The sequence below is a fragment of the Tursiops truncatus genome, chromosome 12 (genome assembly GCF_011762595.2).
Source record: "Tursiops truncatus isolate mTurTru1 chromosome 12, mTurTru1.mat.Y, whole genome shotgun sequence".
NCBI lineage: Eukaryota > Metazoa > Chordata > Mammalia > Artiodactyla > Delphinidae > Tursiops > Tursiops truncatus.
Genome location: NC_047045.1, coordinates 48,152,711 through 48,176,098, shown reverse-complemented (window position 1 = coordinate 48,176,098; position 23,388 = coordinate 48,152,711). Strand labels below are relative to the sequence as shown.

Sequence of the window (23,388 nt, the reverse complement as noted above, 5' to 3'; positions counted from 1 at the left end):
CTCATCTCCCTGTTACGGAGGAGCATGCAGCAGTCAGACGGGAGCTGCCCGTCTTCCCTCTCCACCTCTTTAACCTTGCTCTCTCGGGAGGAGTTTTTCCCTACTGTCAGTCAGTGCCAGTCTCTGCCTGTGTCAGGCAATCCTAGCCTCAGACTTTCTCCATGACTTTGGTACAACAATTAGTCCTTCCCTAGGATACATTTTCAATTCCTCTTTAAAAAAAAAAACAAAACAACTCTCCCTGGAATGGACGCTGCTGCCCCCTAAGCCATCATCCTAGTTGTCCCTATGTATTTCCTTCCTTTGACCGACTATTTCTTGGAGTTTTTTTTTCTGCTAGCTGAGCGCCTCCATTTACTCAGTATCCACTTGTCCACTCGCTCTGCCCTCACCACTCTACTGAATGTGCTCCCTCAAAGATTATTTCTGAGATTGTGAATGCAGGGGCTTTAAGTGTTCCTTTTTCTTGACTTTTGTGCAGCTTTTGACAAGACGCCCTGCCTGTCCCTCACACCGTGGACTGTGATTCCCTGCTTCCACTCTTGCTCATCTCTCTCAGCACGTGGCCTCTGTCTGTGGGTCCTCATCCTCCTCCCGCCGCGGAAACCCACCCAAGGCCTGGTCCTCGGTCTTCTTCATTCTTCCTCAGTAGCTTCTCCCTCTTGATCTTGTCCAGCTCAGCAGCTATGAGTATCTCTGCAGTGTGGACCATGTCCACTTTTCTAGCTCCAGAGCCCATCTTTCCTTTCACAGAGTCCTGTGCTCACCCATCGGTGTGTCTGTCGCTCATACCGTTCCTTCAGCCTGTAATTCCATCTCTATATCCTTCCCCTTAACGTTTTGACTAAAAGAGATTCTGGTTAAAATATCCTGTGATAAACCATAATGGAAAAGAATATGAAAAAGAATATATGTATAACTGAATCACTTTGCTATACAGCAGAAATTAACACAGCATTGTAAATCAACTATACAGCGGTAAAATTTTTTTAAAAAAGAGATTCTGGTGAAGATAAAGAAGCATTTTACTCAGAATAAGGGAAAACTCATACATTACCATCCTCACTCCCACCCCAGCAAAGACTCATTTTGTATTTCTCCTCCTTTGTAAGACTTATCAATATTTCACTTTGACAAATTGAGTAAATATTTCTTTAAGGCTAGTCTCCACTAAGCTGCAAGAGAATAGACACCACACATATGCATCCAGTTCACCGTTGTGCCGATTGTAGGTCTTGGCACATAGCAGGTGTGCAGTAAATTTTTGTTGATGGGAAGAATGAATGAAGTAGGAATTGACCATTAAAGATTTGCTAGTAAGCTATCAAACTTTATCTAGGTAATTAGATTTTTTTTACATTTCCAAAATACATGTTCTTTTTTATAAGTGTAATGATTAATGTTCAGTATTCTTGAAAAAGTTTAAGGATGATTTTTATAAATCAGTTTTATTTCAGTCAGTGATTTTTAAGGAAATTTGAAGGGTATCTGTTGGAATTAATGTTCCTTTAACTTTCTGTTTTCATTTTCATTGTCATGTTTTTCTACAGCTAAGGCATTTCGAGTATTGATTCATTCTTTTAGCACTGTTAATGTTAGTCTTTGAAAATGGTTTATTGTTTTCTGATTATAGTAGTAACATGCATTCATTACAGAAGGCTTAGAAATACTGAATATCCTCAGTTAAAATTTGGTTAATTTCTTAATACACCTTTAAATATGCATCTGCACACACATGCACATTCATTGTTTTCTCTGTATGCGATTGGATATTATTGTATATAGTAGCATGTGTATTTGCCTTATACTACAAGCTTTTTCTTTGAAATATCCTCCTAAATGAGATGTGCTTTTTAATGGTTTCATGGTTTTACATTGTGGGAATGTACCATCATTTATTCAACGATTCCCCTTACCTTAGCAGGGTTAAACCTGTTGGTATAATATGCAACAATTGAGGTCCACTTAAAATATTTTAAGCTAATATAACATACTTATCAATGAACATGCTTTATTACTAATGAGTTAGCTTTTAGTGGGAACATTTATATTGCCAGTGTATTTGCTCTGTTGACCATAGCAGAATACTGTAGAACTTCTTGCTGTGTCCTCACATGGCGGAGACAGAGAGAGGAAGCAAGAGCTCTGGTGTCTCTTCTTATAAAGGCACTAAGTCCTATCATGAGGACCCCATTCTCATGACCTGTCTAAGCTTAATTACCTCCTGTTATCTCCATATAACATCATGTTGGGGGTTAGGGCTTCAGCATATGAAGTTTGTGGGGTTGGGGGGAGACACAGTTCAGTTCATAGCAGTCAACAGTGAGAACTATTTCAGACACTTTTGTTTTTACCTAAGTAGCATTTTTAAAATTAGGATCTAGAATTGTTCTCACTTTATCTGTGGGTAAGAGTACCTGAAAATCTTCATAGAAAAAATTAAAATTACTCACAATTGCTTACTCATCATGGGTTATATAGTTAACTTATGCATCACTGGCATAAAATGGAACTGTGAAATTGCATGAAATTGCTGAAATGATTGTACTGTCCCATTCCATGAATGTTCATAGTTCCAGAAAAATTGCGAATGGCTCTTAATGTCTTTTAAAATAGTTTATGAAAAGAGACGTTAGAGAATTTCCTTTTCTATGTGGAAAATCATAGCCAAGTTTTTGGATGATTATGATCAGTTACTGAAGTTTCTTTTAAAATTAGTCTCGTTCTCTCCATAAATAAATGATACAACTAACAAGGAAGACTTAGTATCTTATAGTGCTTTATATTTTTAACAATATTTATATAACAGCATTTTAAAATGTCAATGATAAGTTGATCTTATAACAGTGTCACTAGGATAGAATAAATACAATCTCCATTTAATATTGAGAAACTTGAAGCTTGGAGAAATTATTTTACCTAGGGTCAAAAATTCAGTTTGGGTCCATTCTGTTACTTCAAGTCATATATCTTCTATGTGTTCAAAGAACATAGAACCATCTATATTACCTTTGTCTGAGAAATAATAATTAATCAGAGAAAGATGCTAACAAATGGTTACCTTTGTAATTATGTAGAAAAGTGAATAGCTAGAAGATACTTTGTATAGTTAAGGTACTTGAAAATTCATATATAGCATTCTCATTTAAAAATAATATAATTAGTGGTATATTTTATATGGTCATTTCTAAGAGCACTGCTAATTTGTTATTGTCCTTGCCATCTTTTTATTGTTCCTTTTTTAAGGTTTTAGAAATTTATTTTAACGTTGCTTTCCTGGAAGATACAAATATACGGTCAGCATGATACTGTATTTATTTTATGTAATATACTTTCAGAATCACATAATTGGTGTTGTCAGTGTATGAGTTGTAGTGGTACAAAGCCTAGACTGTTTAGTAGAGAGTTAACAAAGCTAGTGCAAAATCAGACTTTTTTATTTTTGGCTGCCAGTTTTGGCTGGTAAGATAGCTATGTATAGGTTAGGACAGGAGTTGGTAATAAGGTCTTTTCCACAACTCAACTCTGCTGTTGTAGTGGGAAAGCATCTGTAGGCAATACATAAAGGAATGGACCTAGCTGTGCTCCAATAAAACTTTATTTACAAAGACAAGCAGCAGCCATATTTGGCCTGTAGGCTCTAGTTTGCTGATCCCTGGATTAGAATATATAATGAAATAGAACTTCTCACCATAATATTTCCCTATTATTTATCAGATGTTTTGTTTACTTAAATTCTGTTTTAATTTAATGCTTTAATTCGTAACCTTGATCCCCTTTAATTTCACCTTTTTATTCACATTTTTGTGTGCTCCTGAGCTTCTGTACCTTCAGCTACTTTTCTAGGCTAACATCATCACACAGCTTTCCATCCTTGTCAGGCCACCCCAAATTAAACCAATCTAACATTTGCTGAGTTTCAGGAATGAGTGGTGGTAAGGAAATGGTGATGTTGGATATAAAGAAAAGATAGAATCCCATGGATGTAGGTGGCTTTGGAAGGCTTATTAAAAGAGGCAGAACTTGAGCTGACTCTTGAAGACTGAGGGAAATTAAATTAGAAAAAAGAGAAGAGTATTTCAATAAATAGTTGGCAAGGGGAGGCTCACATGTTGCTTCCCTCTCCCTTTTCATCACCAGTTATACAGAATCCCACCATGGACCGGTCCTTTTCATGATCATTTCCTGGAGCAAAGTGCTAACAGCGTGACTTATTTTCTTTGGGGATCCCATCTCTTGGGATTATCTCTTTTCCTTCCACGTGCTTATTAGTAAGATGAAGAGGGAATGCATGCAGACATGCTCTGGGAAGGTCTGCAACCTGTGGGCTCGACCAGCTCTGTTCCAGGCACTCTGGCAAATGGACTTCTCTCCAGCTGGTTGGTGTCTTTTTCCGTAGTGCCCCTTCCAGTCTTTTCTGGTGTCAGTGTGGTAGACAGGTATGACCCTGAGGGAAGGGAACAGGAAGCCACCCAACTTTCTTGGTTTACAGGCTACCTTTAAGATTAAAAGTGTAAATAAAAGGAGTCCTCCATGGGGATGTGTGTTAGCCCATTTAGGGACATAACGTGGAATTTGGAATTAGGTTTATTAAAAAAGAGAGAGACACCGTGAATAAGTATTTATTTTCCTCTGTGCACATGTTTTCCTGTGGCCCTTGTAGGAGAAGGGTAGTTGTGGCAAGACAGGTAGAATCTTGCCATCTCTCAACCTTTTTTCTTTTGGTATGACCACATCTCAGTCACGCTGAAGAAAATAGATACAGCAGACCTAGCTGAGTGTATGGACAGGGGACTGGGTGTGGAAGACAAAGCCCTGTATGGAGGGAGTGAAGCCCCTGCAGTGGGGTAGCTCCAGTGTGTATTCTGCCTTCTGCCAGTGTAGCTGCAGGCTTAGCAGGCGACAGCCTAGATTTAGCAGCAGGATTTGGAGTTACCAGGATCTGTGGAGAGCCAGGTAGTTTGTCTCAGTTGCCTTAGTCTGCATAAACAAGTTCTCTACAAAAAGGGCAACACTTCCTCATCTTAATTGCAAAAGTATTTGGTGCTGGGACTTCCCTGGTGGCGTGGTGGTTGGGAATCCGCCTGCCAATTGAGGGGACGCGGGTTCAGGCCCTGGTCCGGGAAGATCCCACATGCCGGGGAGCAGCTAAGCCCGTGTGCCACAACTACTGAGCCTGCGCTCTAGAGCCTGTGAGCCACAACTACTGAGCTTGTGCTCTGCAACAAGAGAAGCCCCCGCTCTCCACAACTAGAGAAAGCCCATGTGCAGCAATGAAGACCCAACACAACGATAGATAGATAGATAGGTAGATAGATAGATAGATAGGTAGTATTTGGTGCTGGACTTCATTTCTGAAGCCAAAGTAAGATCATATTAAAATAAGCGAAGTTCCAGGACGCTGATTTTTAGCCTCTGGATTTTTGATGGAGTGTATAATATTTACTTTTTTTTACTTCAGAAGAAAGTAGGCACATCTCTAAGCCTTAAGTAACAGTTGTGAATATTACTGTTGGACCGTGGGGCTATGTGGAGGACATCAAGGAACATATGAGAGTGGGAGTGTTACTATAAAAGGAGTATGTTGTCGTTGGAATTAAGGTGGGGAAATCTCAATGGAATCATTAAAACCCAAGGACAAAAATGAAAATAAAGACCTGTACTCAGAACACTCTGGCTCTAGGAATCTGGCTTGCTTGGAGGCGGAGGGAAAATTAGGCAATGAGTAAAACTACAACATTTGATAGGTGAGCACAAAAGTACTAATTGGATTTTGTAAGGAGACCACTTGGGAGTGAAAAGGATCAGCTCTAAAAACAGACCATAATGGAATTAGAAAAGGAAATTTCTAAATTTAAAATATACCAGACTTTAGGCAGTTGAAAGAGGCCTTTGGGAAGACGTAGGGCCTAGAACTTCCACTCATGCAAAGCCTCCTTCATCTGTAGGCCTCCAGTGCAGGGCAGAGACTTACCATGAGGCTTTTCTCCTGATCCCACCACAGTCCCCAGGAAGCTAGACTGGGCCGTAGGAAAACTCCATTCTCATAGACCAGGTAGCCTCCTTTGTCTCTTTCCTCCTCACTGTTTCATTTCTAGGAGAACATTCTTAATTTTGAATGCTTTAAAAACCTACTCAAAAAGTCTTCAAGTACAGATTTTAAGATTGGGCTATGTAAATTTGCTAAATAAATCTATGAGTACAAAAACAGTGCATGAAGTTTTAGTATTTAATATTTACCATAGCCAATGTTATCTGCATAGAAAAAAATGTCAATCCAAATGAAAGAATTAACTTCAATTAGAAAATAACATGGTTTACTGAATTCTTCTCCCTTTTTCTTTAAAACCATGCAGGTAATATATGCTTTGAACACTAAAAATGATGAGCACGAATCTGCAATTCAAGCCCTCAAAGATGCTCATGAAGAAGAAATCCAACAAATTCTTGCAGAAACAAGAGAAAAAATATTGCAGTATAAAAGCAGAGTATCAGAGGAGTTAGACCTTAAGAGAAAGATTCAAGTTTTAGAAGCATCATTAGAAGATCACATAAAAATGAAGCAGCAGGCTTTGACAGAATTTGAGGCTTATAAGCACAGAGTTGAGGACATGCAACTTTGTGCAGAAGCCCAGCATGTCCAACGCATAGTAACCATGTCTAGAGAGGTTGAAGAGATCAGAAGGAAATTTGAGGAAAGATTACGGAGTTTTGGACAAGTCCAAGTACAGTTTGAAAAAGACAAACGGTTGGCATTGGAAGATTTGCGAACTGCTCACAGACGGGAGATCCAAGAGCTGCTGAAGTCACAGCAGGATCACAGTGCCTCAGTTAGTAAAGGACAGGAGAAAGCGGAGGAGCTGCACAGAGTGGAGGTGGAGGCCTTAAACAAGACACTGGAGGAGCTAAGGCTCGAGCGGAAAAAGCTAATTGAGGATTATGAAGGCAAGTTGCGTAAAGCTCAGTCCTTTTATGAACATGAGCTGGATACTTTGAAAAGGTCACAGCTTTTTACAGCAGAAAGCCTCCAGGCTAGCAAAGAAAAGGAGGCAGATCTTAGAAAAGAATTTCAGGGACAAGAAGCAATTTTACGAAAAACCATAGGAAAATTAAAGACAGAGTTACAGATGGTACAGGATGAAGCTGGAAGTCTTCATGACAAATGCCAGAAGCTTCAGATAGCACTTGTTACAGCAGAGAACAGTGTTCAGGTGAGTAAAGAATATTACATTCAACACATGGATTTTTTTTTCCACTTTTTTTCTTTTTGATTAGACCACTTTAACTTTTTTTTTTCCATTTTGCTTTTTTTCTACTTTTCTTTTGTGACAAAATCAGTGAAAAGGTAATCTTTATTACCCTGTAGTGTTATTTCCTACAACAATTTCGGATATGAAAGGCCCAAAAAGATAAGCTTGAAACCTTATTGATTGTTTATGAAAGGATTTTTTAATAACATGTTAATATTTTCCCAGTGATTTGGGAAGTTTAAAATATTGGTCTTTAATTATGTTTTTTTCCTTTTCCTCCATTAATGATGGGGTCTGCACATCAGTTGATGTCCAGACACTGAACAAAAAATTAAGATTGCTTTATAAATAGGGGTATGGCACAAGTCTAAAAAAAAAAGCCAAAAAGTCTCTCTGGCAAGTCTCTTTGTTTCTTGGCATAGAAAATTTCATAGGTATGTTTTTAATATCTGCGCAGCATTTAAATATATTAGAAAGGGTCGAATAGCCTTTCATGATTGGGTCATATGACTTATGAAGATAACAAGTTATGTGTCACTGATACAGATTCAAAACTAGGTATTGTTAAGTGTGACTTTTGAATAAGAGAAAGTTGCTGCTCGTAGTTTAAATGAATTTTTTAGCTTAGCATCATTCTTGCATATTAATAATGGCTATTTGATTTTTCTTAGGTTCTTCAAAAACAGCTTGATGATGCCAAGGAGGGAGAAATGGCCTTATTAAGCAGGCACAAGGAAGTGGAAAGTGAACTAGCAGCAGCCAGAGAACGTTTACAGCAGCAAGCTTCAGATCTTGTCCTCAAAGCAAGTATGTCTGACCGCAGTTCTTGGTGTATTCCTCAGCTAAAACCAACACTTAAATGTTAATTCGAGACAGATTAGCCTTTTCTTCTCATATTTTAAAATTATTTAGATTCTAAACATGTTAAAGGGTTCTGTTATCTTGTTAATCAATCATAAGATAAGCAAATGATAACTTACTTTTAGGAATATATTCCTATAAAAAAATTAAGAATTATAGGTTTTAGCACCAATAAGTCAGTCACTAAAAGAAAAACACTCTAAGAGGCTTTGTCCTTTAAAAACATGTCCTTTTAAAACATAAATATTTGAAAATACTTAAATTAGCGGAACTATATTTAAATTACAACAGCCTCATTTCATTTGGCTTATTAATGAGGATCATGTTACGTACTAAAGCTGGGTCGCCCGGCCTGACGTGGCTGACATGCTCGCTTCGAAGCCCTCCCTAGAGGAGGGGGGTGGCCTGTATCGATCTGGAGTGACATTTCGCTGGGGTGTTTGGTGAGCCAGGGGAGGCCCTTGAATGAGTTCTGGGAGGATGTCATGTGATTGACTGGCTCATTGGTGAATCCCAGATTGCCCTCCCCCTGAAGCAGAAGCTTTTCGACTTTAACGTGTATGAAAACCACCTGGACAGCTCGTGCGACCACAGACGCTAGGCCCCAGCCCCAGAGTTTCTGACGCAGTAGGGGTCTGGGGCGAGCTTCACTTGTGACCGGTGCTCCCAGGCGCTGCTGGTCCAGGGCGCTTTGAGAACCGCTGTCCTAACGCATATGCCTTCTGAGCATATTTTCTCATATTCACTTTCCATCTCTCTGTCTCTGTTCATACCACCCCCGCACACTTTTGTCTTTTTGCTGTTGTCATTTTAGGTTTTCATAGCCTTGCTGTCCTTCTCTGTCTCTTGCTCTGCCTCAGTTCTTTATCAGGTCTGTTGTCTACAACAAATTTAGTTTCAGCCAAACTGCTGCCTGCCGTCCTTCCTTGCTGCATACAGATTTCTTCCTCTTTATGTTAGAATTTGGAAAAAAAGAGATTAGAAAAGAATAAGTTACTCATTTTAGTGCCATCGTGCTGCTCAGTGCATCCTCTCTTACTTTGCTTTACTCCCAGGACTTTTATATGTACCCTGAGGAGTTGTTTCTACCTCAACCTGTAGAGCTTGAAATCTTCAAAAATGATTGGAATGGTCCTAGGTGCAGGGAGCAACATCAGTGATGTGAAAATGGACTGCTTTCTAGTTTAAGTAATTCTACTTGGATAATAAGTATTCCCATGGTAAATATTTCTATTGCATACAGTGAGGAAACCAAAGAACTATTTGTACATGCAGACCATTTACTTTACTTCCATATTAAGTACATTGTGTCATTAACTATAAACTGTTTTATACCACAATGTAACAGATTTTAAATTGGGGCTTTCTTTTGGGGGGGTAGGTCATATTGGAATGCTTCAAGCAACTCAAATGACCCAGGAAGTTACAATTAAAGATCTAGAGTCAGAAAAATCAAGGGCCAATGAGAGATTATCTCAGCTTGAAGAAGAAAGAGCTTTTTTGCAAAGCAAAACCCAGAGTCTGAATGAAGAGCAGAAGCAGCAGATTTTGGAACTGGAGAAGGTAAAGAATGATGGAGAACTCCACCCCCCGCCCCCCATGAAAGAAAAGAAAGAAAAGTTCAGTTTTCCTCTTTTTCAGATTTTATTTAGAGTGTTTACTTCTATTTCATAGTAACAGTCTATGTCTTAACTCTAGGAATTTTTTGTTTTTATTTTGAGGAGAAAAGGTATTGATATAAAGCTGGGCTATCCCATATTGTGTATATGTTCAAAATATTGCTGATAACAATTTGTAACGTAAGAACTTAGGACATTTCAACCTATTTCAAGCCAGAAGCTGAATGAACTCTTACTTCAGTGGGATGTACATTACGGTTAATCGTATTTATTTTTCTGTTGATGAAACGTATTATTGTGTATACACCTAGGAAATGTCTGTTAAACTGAAAAGGATGACCAAAATCAAGCCCTGAAAATTCATATACCAACATACTTAATTTCTAAATGAAATAAATAAGACATATGATGTGTAGAGTAATTGCTGAATATTTATTCCAGTTTTTCACATATCTACAATACCAGGTGAGGGTTTGGGACACTCTTCCTCCTTCTCTCAGCAGCCAAGTGTATTGAAAAGTGTCTGTTCTCCTCGCCCTGGTTCGCCTCCCACTCACTCCTTACCTTGTGTGGGCTGGTTTCTCCTGCCACCACTCCACAGGCTCGACATTGGCCTCAGCCTCCAGTGACGTCCTGGCTGCTGGACTGGGGGGATCTTGTCTTCCTGGGATACTGACTCCTCTGATTTACAGCATCTCTCTTTGGTTCTCTCACACTTTCCTCCTGTCTCCCAGGCCCTGCAGTCCCAGGCCCTGAGTCTGTGAGCTTCCCTCTTCTCTCTGTGGCCTTACCTTTTTTTTTTTTTAATTTTTATTTAATTTCTTATTTTTTAATTAAATTTTTATCTAATTTTTTTTAAAAAGTTTTTATTGGGGTATAGTTGATTTACAATGCTGTGTTAGTTTCAGGTGTACAACACAGTGAATCTGTTATACATATACATATATCAGTCTTTTTTAGAGTCTTTTCTGTGTCCTTACCTTTAATGTTCCTCTTGCATTCTCATCTCATTCCACAAGCTCATCCATTCCAGTAACATCCGCTGTCATGTGGTCAGTGATATCTCCCAAAGCCGTTCGTCTAGGCCAGATCTTTTCCCTGAACTTGAGTCCTGTGTATCTAACTCCCACTAGGTATCTGTTTCTCACAGATGTGTCAAATCAACCTGCCTAGAACTTTCTCCCCTCAAAATACTATACTTCCTTTACTCCTTTTTTCAACCAGTAGCACTATAGTCTGTCTAGTTTGGTAAATCAGAAACTTGGGAGTCATTCTTGATTACTGTTTCATTAACCCCCGTATCGGTTCCCAAGTCCTGTCAGCTCTGCACTCTCCTTGCCTTCCGTCAGCTCACTAGCCTACTGCCAAGATGATTGTCTTTTTAAAAATGTCAGTCACTGAAGACATTCTGCCTGTGGACAGCAGCTTTAGCCCACGCCCAAGAGTTCCTGCCCACCCTTCCTGATGGCCTCTCTCTTCCTCAGCACCCCTCCCCTTGTTTCTCCTTTCTGCTTCTCTGGTTGAGCCCTGACTGGTACAGTTTTATAGGTAAAAGCTATGATCTATGATGAGGGGGACTTCGTGTCTGAGCTGTGAAACAAAAAGACCTGGGGGTGATGTTGGTAAAAGAACCTTAGAAGTGTTGTATTCAAGTATTCAAGTAGGGACTTTGGTTTCTGGTGACCCCAAGTCAGGGAGAGCTAGCAGAGGGATTGGGATCCAGTTCTAGAACACTGCTCTGAGCCCTGAGCCCCCAGTACCCCCATCCCTGTAGGGGAGGCTTGAAGGGAAGATCTGACACCCAGTCTGGCCCAGGCAAGAAAGAAGAAGCTGGGAGTTTCTGTTTCCTCTGTCTATACCTTCTGGCTTTGAAAGGAAAGAAAGTCCAGTGCCTTACATTCAAGAATCTTCCCTAGGGCTTTTCCCCCTCATTGGGCCTTGGGAATAATGATAATCTCTTTATTATGTAAAATAATTGCTAACAACTAAAAAATACAGTAGGCTGGGTATATTGCTAAACATTTGGGGACACATTATCTCATCTTCAGCAACCCTGTAAAATAGGTTCTTCCTTATTGTTCCCATCTCACAGATGGAGAAACTGAGGCCTATAGACGTTATGCACGCATGGTACCCCCAGTCACATGGCTAATAAGTGGCAGAGCTGGAACTTGAACCCAGGTCTGTGAGACTCCAAAACCCATGTTCTCCACCTCTGCAGTGTGCTGCCTCCTATGACGTGAGGACCTTTTATTTCCACCTGGGTAGTTCTAGGGACCTGCAGACTGAGCCAGGCAGGCAGGTGCTTAGAGGCCAGACAGCAGGATCGCTCTGCCCATCCAGGAGGAATTAATGATACAGAGGAGGTGTGTCTGTCTTCCGAGAGTCTTACAGAGCATCCAGGTCGGGGGGATCTGCTCCAGCCCCTAAAGAGATTTAAAACATCTTTCAACCTCATTTTCTTGAAGTTTTACTTTCTCGTCTTCCTCTTTTGTAACACCACATGAGTTCTTCAAAGAGTAGCCTTCATCCAGTACCTCCATTTCCTCCTTTCGGCCTGGCTTCCCCTCTCCTGCTCTGTTGTACTGGGTCCTAAGGCATCAGTGGGAACACAACCAGCACACCCAAAAGCTGTACGCATTTTCTCAGCAGCACTCACAGCTCTTGGCCGCCCCCTGCCCACCCTTTGTCTCTGTGACGCTCTCCTCCTTCCCAATGGCTCATGTGCCTCCTTCACCGGCTCCTCTTCCTCCTTCTGCTTCCGAAATTCAGATACTTCCCAAAGTTCTTCCTGTCTTTGTTTCCTTTCTACTTCCTCCCCTTGACAAGTTGTCTTGGTTTGCTGGGGCTGCTATAACAAAACGCCACAGCCTGGGTGGCTTAAACAACAAACATTAAAAATAAGCAACTTGGACTTCCCTGGTGGCGCAGTGGTTGAGAGTCCGCCTGCCGATGCAGGGGACGCGGGTTCGTGCCCCGGTCCAGGAAGATCCCACATGCCGCGGAGTGGCTGGGCCCATGAGCCATGGCTGCTGGGCCTGCACGTCTGGAGCCTATGCTCCGCAACGGGAGAGGCCACAAGTGAGAGGCCCGCGTACTGCAAAAAAAAAAGTAAATAAAAATAAATAAGTAACTAAAAATTAAAAAAAAAATTTTTTTAAATGTCAGTTTCAGTGATTTCTCATTGCCATCAGAATAGAATCCAGAGGCCTTAGCATAAAAGACCCCTGGTCATCATTTGACCCTGCCTGCTTTGGAGCCTCATCCCTCTCCACTCCCAGCCTTGGATCCTGTGTTCTAGCCACACTGCTCAGCTGCATGGGTTTCCATCTCGCTAACTTCACCGCCTGGTAAACTGCTTCTCAGCTTTCAAAATGCTGGAAATGGTCATGAATGCAGGCTTTTGACATCAGATCTAGGTTTGAAATTTTCTCATCTCTTGTTTCCTGGTGGGCTTGTGAGAATTAAATGAGAGAATGTGTCATCATCAGCTCAGATGTTTTCTCTTCTGGAAAGCCTTCCCTGATCGATCAATCTCACTCTGTCTCTGTCTCTCTCTCTCTCTCTCTCTCTTTCTTTGTCTCTCACACACATCACATTGTTTCCCACCCCATCCAGATTAGGTTCCTTTCCTGTATACTCTCACAACATACGACGCATGCTCCTTTCAAAGAACTTAAAAAATTATACTGCCACACTCTTTTGACTTTTTTCATCATTAGACTGTTCATGCTTAAAAGGCATATAATTGGCACACAATAAAATTGTATTGAATAGTATCATTTGAGTGGGTAAATTGGTAAGCCATTTTGTGTACAACTTTGACATATAGGAAGCCTTTTTCTCTTAAGCCTGCAGATGTGCTAACTCGCACTTGGTTCTAACCTAATAATAGTGTATTTTATCATTTGCTTTAAAATTACTCATTTTGCCTGTGCCAGCCTGTCATTTTCTGAGAACACCCAATGGTGTATTCTCATGTACCATATCTAAATCCTGTAGCACTCAGTTCATCCAAGTTTATTTACTGGGTATTCAAAATACTAATAGCAGTAATGAAAAAAGCAGATGCCAATTATTGATCTTTATTTTTGTTCAATTTTAGAAAGTAAATGAGGCAAAGAAAACTCAGCAAGAATATTATGAGATGGAGCTAAACAACCTGCAAAATAGACTGGAAGGAGAGGTGGCCCAGTTAAATGAGGCCCATTCTAAGACTTTGGAAGAATTAGCTTGGAAGCACCATATGGCAATTGAGGCTGTCCACAGTAATGCGATTAGGGATAAGAAAAAACTGCAAATGGTGAGTAAAAATTCAGCTAAGCATTGCATTGTAAATTGGTGGGCTTTCTATAATGATCTAGCTGCTGTCTTGTAATCACTCTGTAAATCTTGGTTCAAAGAGTAACATACATAAAAGTTTTTATAGGGGATGTAGTTTATTAAATTGATATGAGGCATTTCTACTTGGTGTAAGCCGTAATAGAAACACTTGCTTGATCTTGAGACAGCAACATTGGTGTCCTCCTCAGGAAGCCTCACTAGTTGAAGCACTTATTCTCCTGTAGACAGTTTCCTTCCCTGGGAAAATGATCTGTTTTGTTTTGGTTTTGCCCTCAAGTAAGTAATCAGCTCGCTAATAGTAATACATGGCAGACAGTAATTATATAGTAGAGAAAGCAAGGGAGCTGACAGATTGGGGCCTTACACTGAGCTCTTTGCTTACTAGCTGCTTATTCTTGGGTCCCAAAAGCTATGCCTGAGGCTCTCTGCATTTGACAGACGAAGATAAGATCCATCTTGTGATATCCCTGTGAGGGTTAAGTGAGGCAAAATGTAAAAACCCAGACATGTCTGGGCATATAGTGATAAATAAGTGTTAGTATTTCTTACTGTGTGTGCCAGACACTGCCGGGATGTTTTACGTTTATTTTTTCATTTAATCCTTGTAACACTGCTTTTGGTTTCCTTGCTGTATCCATTTTACTGAAGAGGAGGTGGAGGCACAGAGGGGTTATTAAATACTTGCTCAAGCGCATGCAACTAGTAAGAATCAGTCAGACCTTGAATTCAGGTCTCAGGTATCAAACCCTGAGGCATTTAGCCACCACATTGTGTAGGCATGTATTAATGATGCTTGTTAGGTGTTTATATAATAGCACTTGACAGTTTACTGAAAGCTTTCTTGTATATTCCTTATTGTTTGTGTCTTGGAGATTAATGACATTTTTATTCTATGGGTGGTGAAATAGGTTTAATAAACCTAAATGATTTACTCAGAGCCACAAACCTAGTAAATAGAAGAGGTAGCATGTGAATTGAGATCTTCTGCTTCTATATTTCTTCCTTTTCTGACAACCAGTTGGAAAAAATAACACCTAAAGTTAATTAAAAATTCAAAATAAAACTTCCGTTTAGAATATGTCTATCTAAACATACTGTTATATGTTTATATAACTAAAGACAAAACTTGATGGTATGTTATTTCTCAAAGTTGTGGTTGTCCTTTTTTCTGTGCCAGCTCACTATTCCAGAACCAATCAGTACAGCTTTAATTGATTAGTTAATTAATTAAGCGTGTGCGTGCTTACCGACTCTGGGTATATGTATCAAGTGTTCGAGGTTTTATAGTAAAGGATTTAGCAGTAACTGTGGCTTCAGTAATCTTTCCCGTAGCTATTTTTTGTTACTCTTTTTCATTTTCTACATTCTCTTTTCACCTTAACCTCCTCCTCTCTTACTGGAATATTTAAATTGCAGGTGCCTTTTGCCTCTCGTTATTCCTCTGTATTAAGTTCTAAGTGCTAGAATCAAGGCATCTTTCATCAATATAATTTTTACCTCATTACTACTCTTCTAATCATCCCTTCACCCATTAAATTTCAATTTCTGAGCTACCTGAAAATCTACTTTCATCCATTTGCATTTCTTACAAACTTTCATTAAAGCATGGTTGCCACAAGGCAGATGACATGGATTTCCTGTATGTGAACATAGTCAAAACCTCTTAGGATAGCCTCATCTTTACCCTTGTCTTTTCTCAGAATAACTTATCACTTGCTGCTTCATTCCTTTCTTGCCCAGCTAGTTCATGTCTGAGCCTAAGCTAAAACCAGCCTCCTTCCAAATAGTCTTTCAACTATGTCAAATTATCTTTTAAAGAACATTTAGCTAAAAGTGACTTCACTATTCCTTATTACTTAGCTACCAAAAAGGATGTGAATATACAGAGAATCCATGCAGAAACGAGATAACATAGCAGGCCTGAAACTGCCATCCTTAGAAAACATGGTGCAAGGTTGGCCCTTGGCTGGTGTCTAGAACTTGAATTTCAGGAGGATTCCCACCATTCCCTGATAAGAATGGCTCCCTGTGCCTAAACTGTTTATGCAAACAATATGGTTTATCCTGAACATGTACTTTCTTTCCTGGAGTCTCGAATTTTGGAACATGCTAAACTGGCCAGCCCCCAGTAAGAAACCTGGCACTAAGTCCCTCATGAGCTTTCTTTTTTCCCCCAAGTATGTTTATTTGGGAAATGAAGTTAATGATCATGAAACTAGATACCTAACCACCTTGGCTGAACTGACAAAGTTCTGTACCATTTTTATAGACACAAAAGTAATTTTACAAATCCATCCTAAGTGTAAGGATATCATTTAGGGTTAAGGTAAATTTATAAAATAATAATTATAATAATGTATTTGTTATATTTCTCATATTTAGTTATCTACCAGTATCTGATTCTGTGAAAGTTTTCTTTTTTTCTTTTTAATTTTTATTGGAGCATAGTTACTTTAGAGTGTTGTGTTAGTTTCCTCATGAGCTTTCCTAGTGGACATTTCACATGTGTTGTCCCAGCTTGCAGGAGAGTTCTGTGTGAGAGGACTCTTAGAAGCTTGAGGCTGGCTTCCTGCAGACTTTGCCCCATGTGCCTTTTCTCTTTGCTGATTGTGCTTTGTATCCTTTTGCTGTAATACAAATAGCTGTGAGTACAACTAAATGCTGAGTGCTCTGAGACATCCCAGCAAATCATCAAACCTGGAGTTTGTCTTGGGGACACCCAACATAGAACCCTATTTATTACTGTTCTCACCTTACACTGTAGAAATACTGAACACCTGTAACATACCTTGTTCTTTGCTACCTCCATGGTTTTTGCACATGCTTTTTCTTCTGCCTAGAATGTTATATCTCCCTCTTGCTTCACCACCTTTTCTTACTGGTACACCCCAAACTATGCTTAGGAATTGCTTTCTCTGTGGAAGTTTCACACCAAGCCAGCACTTATCAGTTCCCTATTCATATACTCCAGTACTCCCCATTACATCTAATTTTAATCACATATACTTTAATGAGCCTATTAAGGGCAGGGACCATGTCTTTTTGCCTTTGTATCCCAAGTAGTTAGTAGCATGTCTGGCAAATAGTAGGTGTTCTTCAGTAAATATCAATTTTAGTAGTATTGCTCTTTAGATACCTTAATTTCTTAGTTGTTAATCATTGACCACATTCCAGTGCTAGACCACTGAGTTCCAGAAGTGTTACTAAATTTTGTATTTTTATGTAAATATAAAAGAATTATGAACCCAAGAGATAGTTAGAATTTTTTCTCATCTCACCAAATTATCATTTATATCACACATTTCTTTTTTTTGACTTCAGGTTGATCTAGACTAGTCAGATATTCTTACCATTTAAAAAAATGACTTAACCACTGCATCATAAGTGATTCAGAATGATAGAGTCTAAGCCCCTAGGATTAATTAGATTCACCGTTAACTCTGATATTAATAATTAAGTATAAGACCAACTTGAAGAGCAAGGCATCAAAATATAAAACAGAATAGTCTTTTTCTTGGAGTCTTCGAAGTATACAATATTTACAATTTTGTTAATTTCTAAAAAAAATTTCTTTTTCTAAGGAATTGGAGGCACAACATAAAAAGGAAAAGCTAAACCTGGAAGATGATAAAAATCAGCTTCAACAAGAGCTAGAAAACCTGAAGGAAGAACTGGAAGACAAGCTGAATTCAGCCAATCAACAGGCAAGAATTCTTTAGGCCAATCAATCACCTATGTTATATCTCATTGATAGTACCTTATTTGGTAACATTGTATAAGTAGATGAGCCTCAATGAAGGTAACATATCTGGAGTAAAAATAATCAAAAACTTTCTTTAATGCTGAAATTTTCATAGTGACGTTGATTATATCTCACCAGGTAAAAATTTACCACAAAAAATGTTGGACCAAGATGCTTTTGTGGGGAAAAGCAAAACAAGGGAGAATATCCCGTTACACGAAAGAAAACAAGAGTTTTTTCTACCCTTTTGCAAAACATTGACTTTGTATTCTCTACCCTGGATCTTTAGGTAGTGACATCTAAAATAATTTTTAAATTCTATATGAAAATAGTATTGTTTAGCTTGGAAAAGAAAAGACTAAGAATAGAATAGAATAAAATGTTATAAATCAAAAAGTTGTGAATAGAAGAAATGTAAAGACAGTTGAAAACCTATAATATTGCTTGTTCCATCCCTTGCTGTCCTGTGTCCTTGTTCATCTGTGTCCTAGAACAGCCCCCCTACTGTCCTCTTTTCCTTTCTTTCCAGCTCATCCTTCATGGGGCTCGTAGACTGGTCTTCCTAAAACAAGTTCTTGTCTTGATATGTCTCATCTTGTCAGCTGTTCTACCTCACTAGCCTCATCTTTCCCAACAGTCTTTAAGTCCTGCTTTCTCATCAGTCTGCTTCTGCTCACAGAAACCACATCAAAACACATGAGTGCTCCTGGGCAGTCTAATGATTTGCACTCAGTATTCTTTAATTATCTTTAAACACTTATCCAGAGAAGGTACCAAGCACGACATTTGGATATAATAGAGAATTAATGTTGTTACTGGTATTAGCTCAGTCTCTCTTCAATTGCCCAAGATCATCCACTGCATACCTCTCTCGCGGTCTGTGATCCTTGTGGTTATGGTGTCCTGCTGTCATTAGAAGGTGGTTTAGTGACCATCTGTGTTTCTCATGCATGTGCCCTGGAGTTCTACTCTCAATTCCAAGTGGTTTCAGCATTCCTCCAACCTACATATTATAATCTCACTGAGAAGAGTTCTAATTAATATGTAATTGATTTTGCTTCTAGATACATTCTCAATTATGTTTTAGCACCTTGGTAATATTTTGGTGCTGCTTTAAAGTGGCTCCCAAGAATCTGCCTGCCTCATCCCTCTGTATGTATCTGCCTTCCCTTCACGCTGGGACATTTTCTTTCTTGTCCTACTTTGCTGGCTAGGATCTCCAGAGACAGTAAGCATTCTTGTTTTGTTTCTTGCTCTTAAAGTGAAGGGCGTCAACATTTCACAGTTAATTATGATGCTTCTCTGAAGCTTTATTTTGTAAGTGCTCTTTATCAGGTTTAGAAAATTCTCTTGTAATTCTGGTTTCCTAATTCAAAAAAAAATTACAAATTGATGTTGATCTTTCTGCATCTATTGGGAACATACTCATTTTTCTTTAACTTGTTAATGTGGTACCTTACATTAATCAGTTTTATAATTTTAAATCAACTTCGGAGTTCTAGAATGAGTCCTAGTTAGTCATGACAGATTATATATATCTTCTTTATATAATACTAGATTCAGTTTTGTAATATTGATTTTAGGATTTTTAAGCCTAGGCTTAAATAAGATGGCTTCGTACTTTTCCTTCTTTATACCATCCTTTTCTGGTTTTGGAATCAAGGTTATATCAAGCCTCATAAAATGAAGTGGGATTTATATCCTTTTCTGTTCTCTGGAAAAGCTGTGTGAGATTGAAATGCTTTTGTAACCTTAATTGCATTGTGGTTCATGTGAAAACAATTTTTGAAACTTGTTAAGGCCTAGCATTGTGACCTCACACATAAAAGAAGTTTAATGTTCTGAGTGCATCCACTCATTTAATGCAATGTAGTCTGCATTCTGGTTCATTAAATCAAGATTTTAAGCTATTTTCTTCAAATATTCTGTATTCTTTTCAATTTTTATCTTCTTGATCTGTCAGTTTCTAAACACTGATACTATGATGGTGTATTTGCTTATTTCTTCTTACATTCTATCAATTTTTGCTTTGTATATTTAGAGGCTTTGTTACATGCATACAAATATAAAATTGTTTTAGCTACTTAACGAATCATACTTTTTGGCTTAGTCTGTGTTATTTGATATTGTATAAGCTGTCTGGTATATCTTTTTTCATCCACTGACTCTCTGTTTTTCTGCATCCTATGTTTATGTGTGCCTCTTGCCCAACACATATAGCTGCATTTTAAAAAATACCTAGTCAGAAGTTTTGCCTTTTAAATAAAAATTTTATTCCACTTACATTTATTGGATGGAAAATAGATACATCTGTGGAAAGACAGGAGGAAAGAATTAGGGGGGTAGTTCATAAAAACAGAAAGTGATTGTTTTAGAAAAAATTAAGGAATGTACTTTCTTCATAAGTTGGTAGATCTTGATACCCTTCCAAATGAAATAGCCTCAAAATGTAAGTAGTTCAACTGTGGATCTAGATGATAAATTCATAAATGCCAGAATCATAATAGTATATTAAGGGAAGCTAGTGAGTTTAAAATCTCAGGTGGAGGATAACCCTGTTATCCTATGAAATGTTATTTTGGGATCACCTTTGAAGATAAAATAGTAGGCTGAATCATCAATAATTATGACCATTATGGTCTGTTAAAATGTACTCATAACATTTAAGTTGTAGATTTTCTTCTGGAAATAAGCTTTTTAAGTGGATATATATTTTTTCAATATTTTGTTAAAATGAAAAGCATTTGGATTTGTTTATTATAAGATGTTCTATCACAGTTGTTATGCTGCCTGACACATGGTAGGAGATCAGTAAATATTTGACATCAATTGTAGGAATATTTTTTGGATCTGTCTCCTAAGGTAAAAGAAATAAAATCAAAAATAAACAAACGGGACCTAATTAAATGTAAAAGCTTTTGCACAGCAAAGGAAACCATCGACAAAAGAAAAGACAACCTACCGAATGAGAAAAAATGTTTGCAAAAGACATGACCAATAAGGGGTTAATATCCAAAATATATAATCAGCTTATACAACTCAATATTGAAAAATAAATAACCCAATCAAAAAATGAGCAGAAGACGTAAGTAGTCATCCATATGTCTACTTTGGAAAAATGTCTAACAGGCATATGAAAAGATCTGCAACATCACTAATTATTAGACAATGCAAATCAAAAACAACAATGCTGCGTCACCTCTTACCTGTCAGAATGGCTACTATCAAAAAGTCTACAAGTAACAAATGTGGAGAAGAGGGATGTAGAGAAAACGGAACCCTCCTACACTGTTGGGGGGTATGTAAATTGGTGCAGCCAAGATGGAAAACAGTATGGAGGTTCATCAAAAGACTAAAAATAGAACTACCATGATTCAGCAATTCCACTCCTGGGTAAATATCCAAAGAGAACAAAATAATTCAAAAAGATACATGCACCCCTCTGTTCATAGCAGCATTATTTACAATAGCGAAGATATGGAAGCAACCTACGTGCCCATCAACAGATGAATGGATAAAGAAGATGTGGTATATATTGGATTGGCCAAAAGGTTCATTCGGTTTTTTCCACAAGATGGCTCTAGTAGCCCTTAGTTGTCTTTAACTTCATTTGAAACAATTTTGTTAGATTGTATGTGACAGCTGTCATATCAATGTGCATTTAAAAAGACTTACCAAAATTGGCTAATTTTTATATAGCCATCTTAATATTGAAGATGGAAGAAAAGAAAGCAACATTTTCAGCATATTACGCTTTATTATTTCAAGAAAGGTAAAAACGCAAGCGAAACACAAAATAATATTTGTGGGACTTCCCTGGTGGTGCAGTGGTTAAGAATCTGCCTGCCAATGTAAGGGACAAGGTGGGTTCAATCCCTGGTCCAGGATGATCCCACATGCCGTGGAGCAACTAAGCCTGTGCAGCACAACTACTGAGCCTGCGCTCTAGAGCCTGCGGGACGCAACTACTGAGCCCATGCGCCACAACTGCTGAAGCCTGTGTGCCTAGAGACCATGCTTCACAACAAAAGAAGCCACTGCAATGAGAAGCTTGTGCACCACAATGAAGAGTAAGCCCCCGCTCACCGCAACTAGAGAAATCCCGCACGCAGCAACGAAGACCCAGTGCAGCCAAAAAAAGAAAGAAGATTTGTGCAGTGTATGGAGAAGGTGCTGTGACTGATCGAACATGTCAGAAGTGGTTTGCAAAGTTTCGTGCTGGAGATTTCTCGCTGGATGATGCTCCACGGTTGGGTAGACCAGTTGACGTTGATAGCGATCAAATTGAGACATTAGCTGAGAACAATCAACGTTATACCACGTGGGAGATAGCCCACATACTCAAAATATCCAAATCAAGCATTGAAAATCATTTGCACCAGCTTGGTTATGTTCATTACTTTGACGTTTGGGTTCCATATAAGTTAAGCAAAAAAAAACCTTCTTGACCATATTTCCGCATGCTATTCTCTACTTAAATGTAATGAAAATGTTCCGTTTTTAAAACAAATTGTGACAGGCGATGAAAAGTGGATACTGTACAATAATGTGGAACGGAAGAGATAATGAGGCAAGCGAAATGAACCACCACCAACCACGCCAAAGGCCAGTCTTCATCCAAAGAAGGTGATGTTGTGTATATGGTGGGATTGGAAGGGAGTCCTATATTATGAGCTCCGTCCGGAAAACCAAACGATTAATTCCAACAAGTACTGCTCCCAATTAGACCAACTGAATGCAGCACTCGACGAAAAGCATCCAGAATTAGTCAGCAGAAAACACACAATCTTCCATCAGGGTAACACGAGACCACGTGTTTGTTTGATGACCAGGCAAAAACTGTTACAGCTTGGCTGGGAAGTTCTGATTCATCTGCTGTATTCACCAGACGTTGTACCTTTGGATTTCCATTCATTTCAGTCTTTACAAAATTCTCTTAATAGAAAAAATTTCAATTCCTTGGAAGACTGTAAAAGGCACCTGGAACAGTTCTTTGCTCAAAAAGATTAAAAGGTTCGGGAAGATGGAATTATGAAGTTGCCTGAAAAATAGCAGAAGGTAGTGGAACAAAAGGGTGAATACATTGTTCAATAAAGTTCTTGGTGAAAATGAAAAATGTGTCTTTTATTTTTACTTAAAAGTTGAAGGCACTTTTTGGCCAACCCAATATGTATATAATGGAATATTACTCAGCCATAAAAAGGATGAAATTTTGCCATTTGCAACAAGGGATGGCCACAGAGAGTATTGTGCTTAGTGAAGTAAGTCAGATAGAGAAAGACAAATACTCTTTATGTTAATGCTTATATGTGAAGTCTAAAAAAGGAAAACAAACAAATGTATATAAGAAAACAGAAACAGACTCACAGATACAGAGAACAAACTAGTGGTTACCAGTAGGGACGGGGAGTGGGGAGGGCTTAGATGGGGTATGGGATTAAGAGGTACACTCTACTATGTATAAAATAAGCTACAAGGATATATTTTACAGCATGGAGAAATATAGCCATTATTTTGTAATAACTTTAAAATGGAGTACGATCTATAAACATATTGAATCACTATGCTGTGT

At 38.6% G+C, this 23,388-nt stretch overlaps 1 protein-coding gene and 1 long non-coding RNA gene across 6 annotated transcripts in view; one reads left to right on the top strand and one right to left on the bottom strand.

The window, feature by feature from the left end:
* The window catches only part of FAM184A (family with sequence similarity 184 member A), a 122,186-nt gene that overhangs the window by 53,091 nt on the left and 45,707 nt on the right, over positions 1-23,388 (top strand). For all 5 annotated transcript variants that reach the window (XR_004529238.2, XM_073789534.1, XM_033867665.2 and 2 more), the window contains exons 2-6: positions 6,357-7,211; positions 7,922-8,057; positions 9,493-9,674; positions 13,836-14,033; positions 17,656-17,778. Coding sequence is in view for 4 of the 5 variants with exons in the window: in XM_073789534.1 (XP_073645635.1) it covers positions 6,357-7,211; positions 7,922-8,057; positions 9,493-9,674; positions 13,836-14,033; positions 17,656-17,778 (1,494 nt within the window). In the remaining variant the exon portion in view is untranslated. The remainder of the gene's footprint in view (positions 1-6,356; positions 7,212-7,921; positions 8,058-9,492; positions 9,675-13,835; positions 14,034-17,655; positions 17,779-23,388) is intronic.
* Positions 21,556-23,388, bottom strand: part of LOC109549080 (uncharacterized) — a 122,411-nt gene continuing 120,578 nt past the window's right edge. Inside the window, exon 6 of the long non-coding RNA XR_004529239.2 lies at positions 21,556-22,857. This is a non-coding gene — a long non-coding RNA (uncharacterized lncRNA). The remainder of the gene's footprint in view (positions 22,858-23,388) is intronic.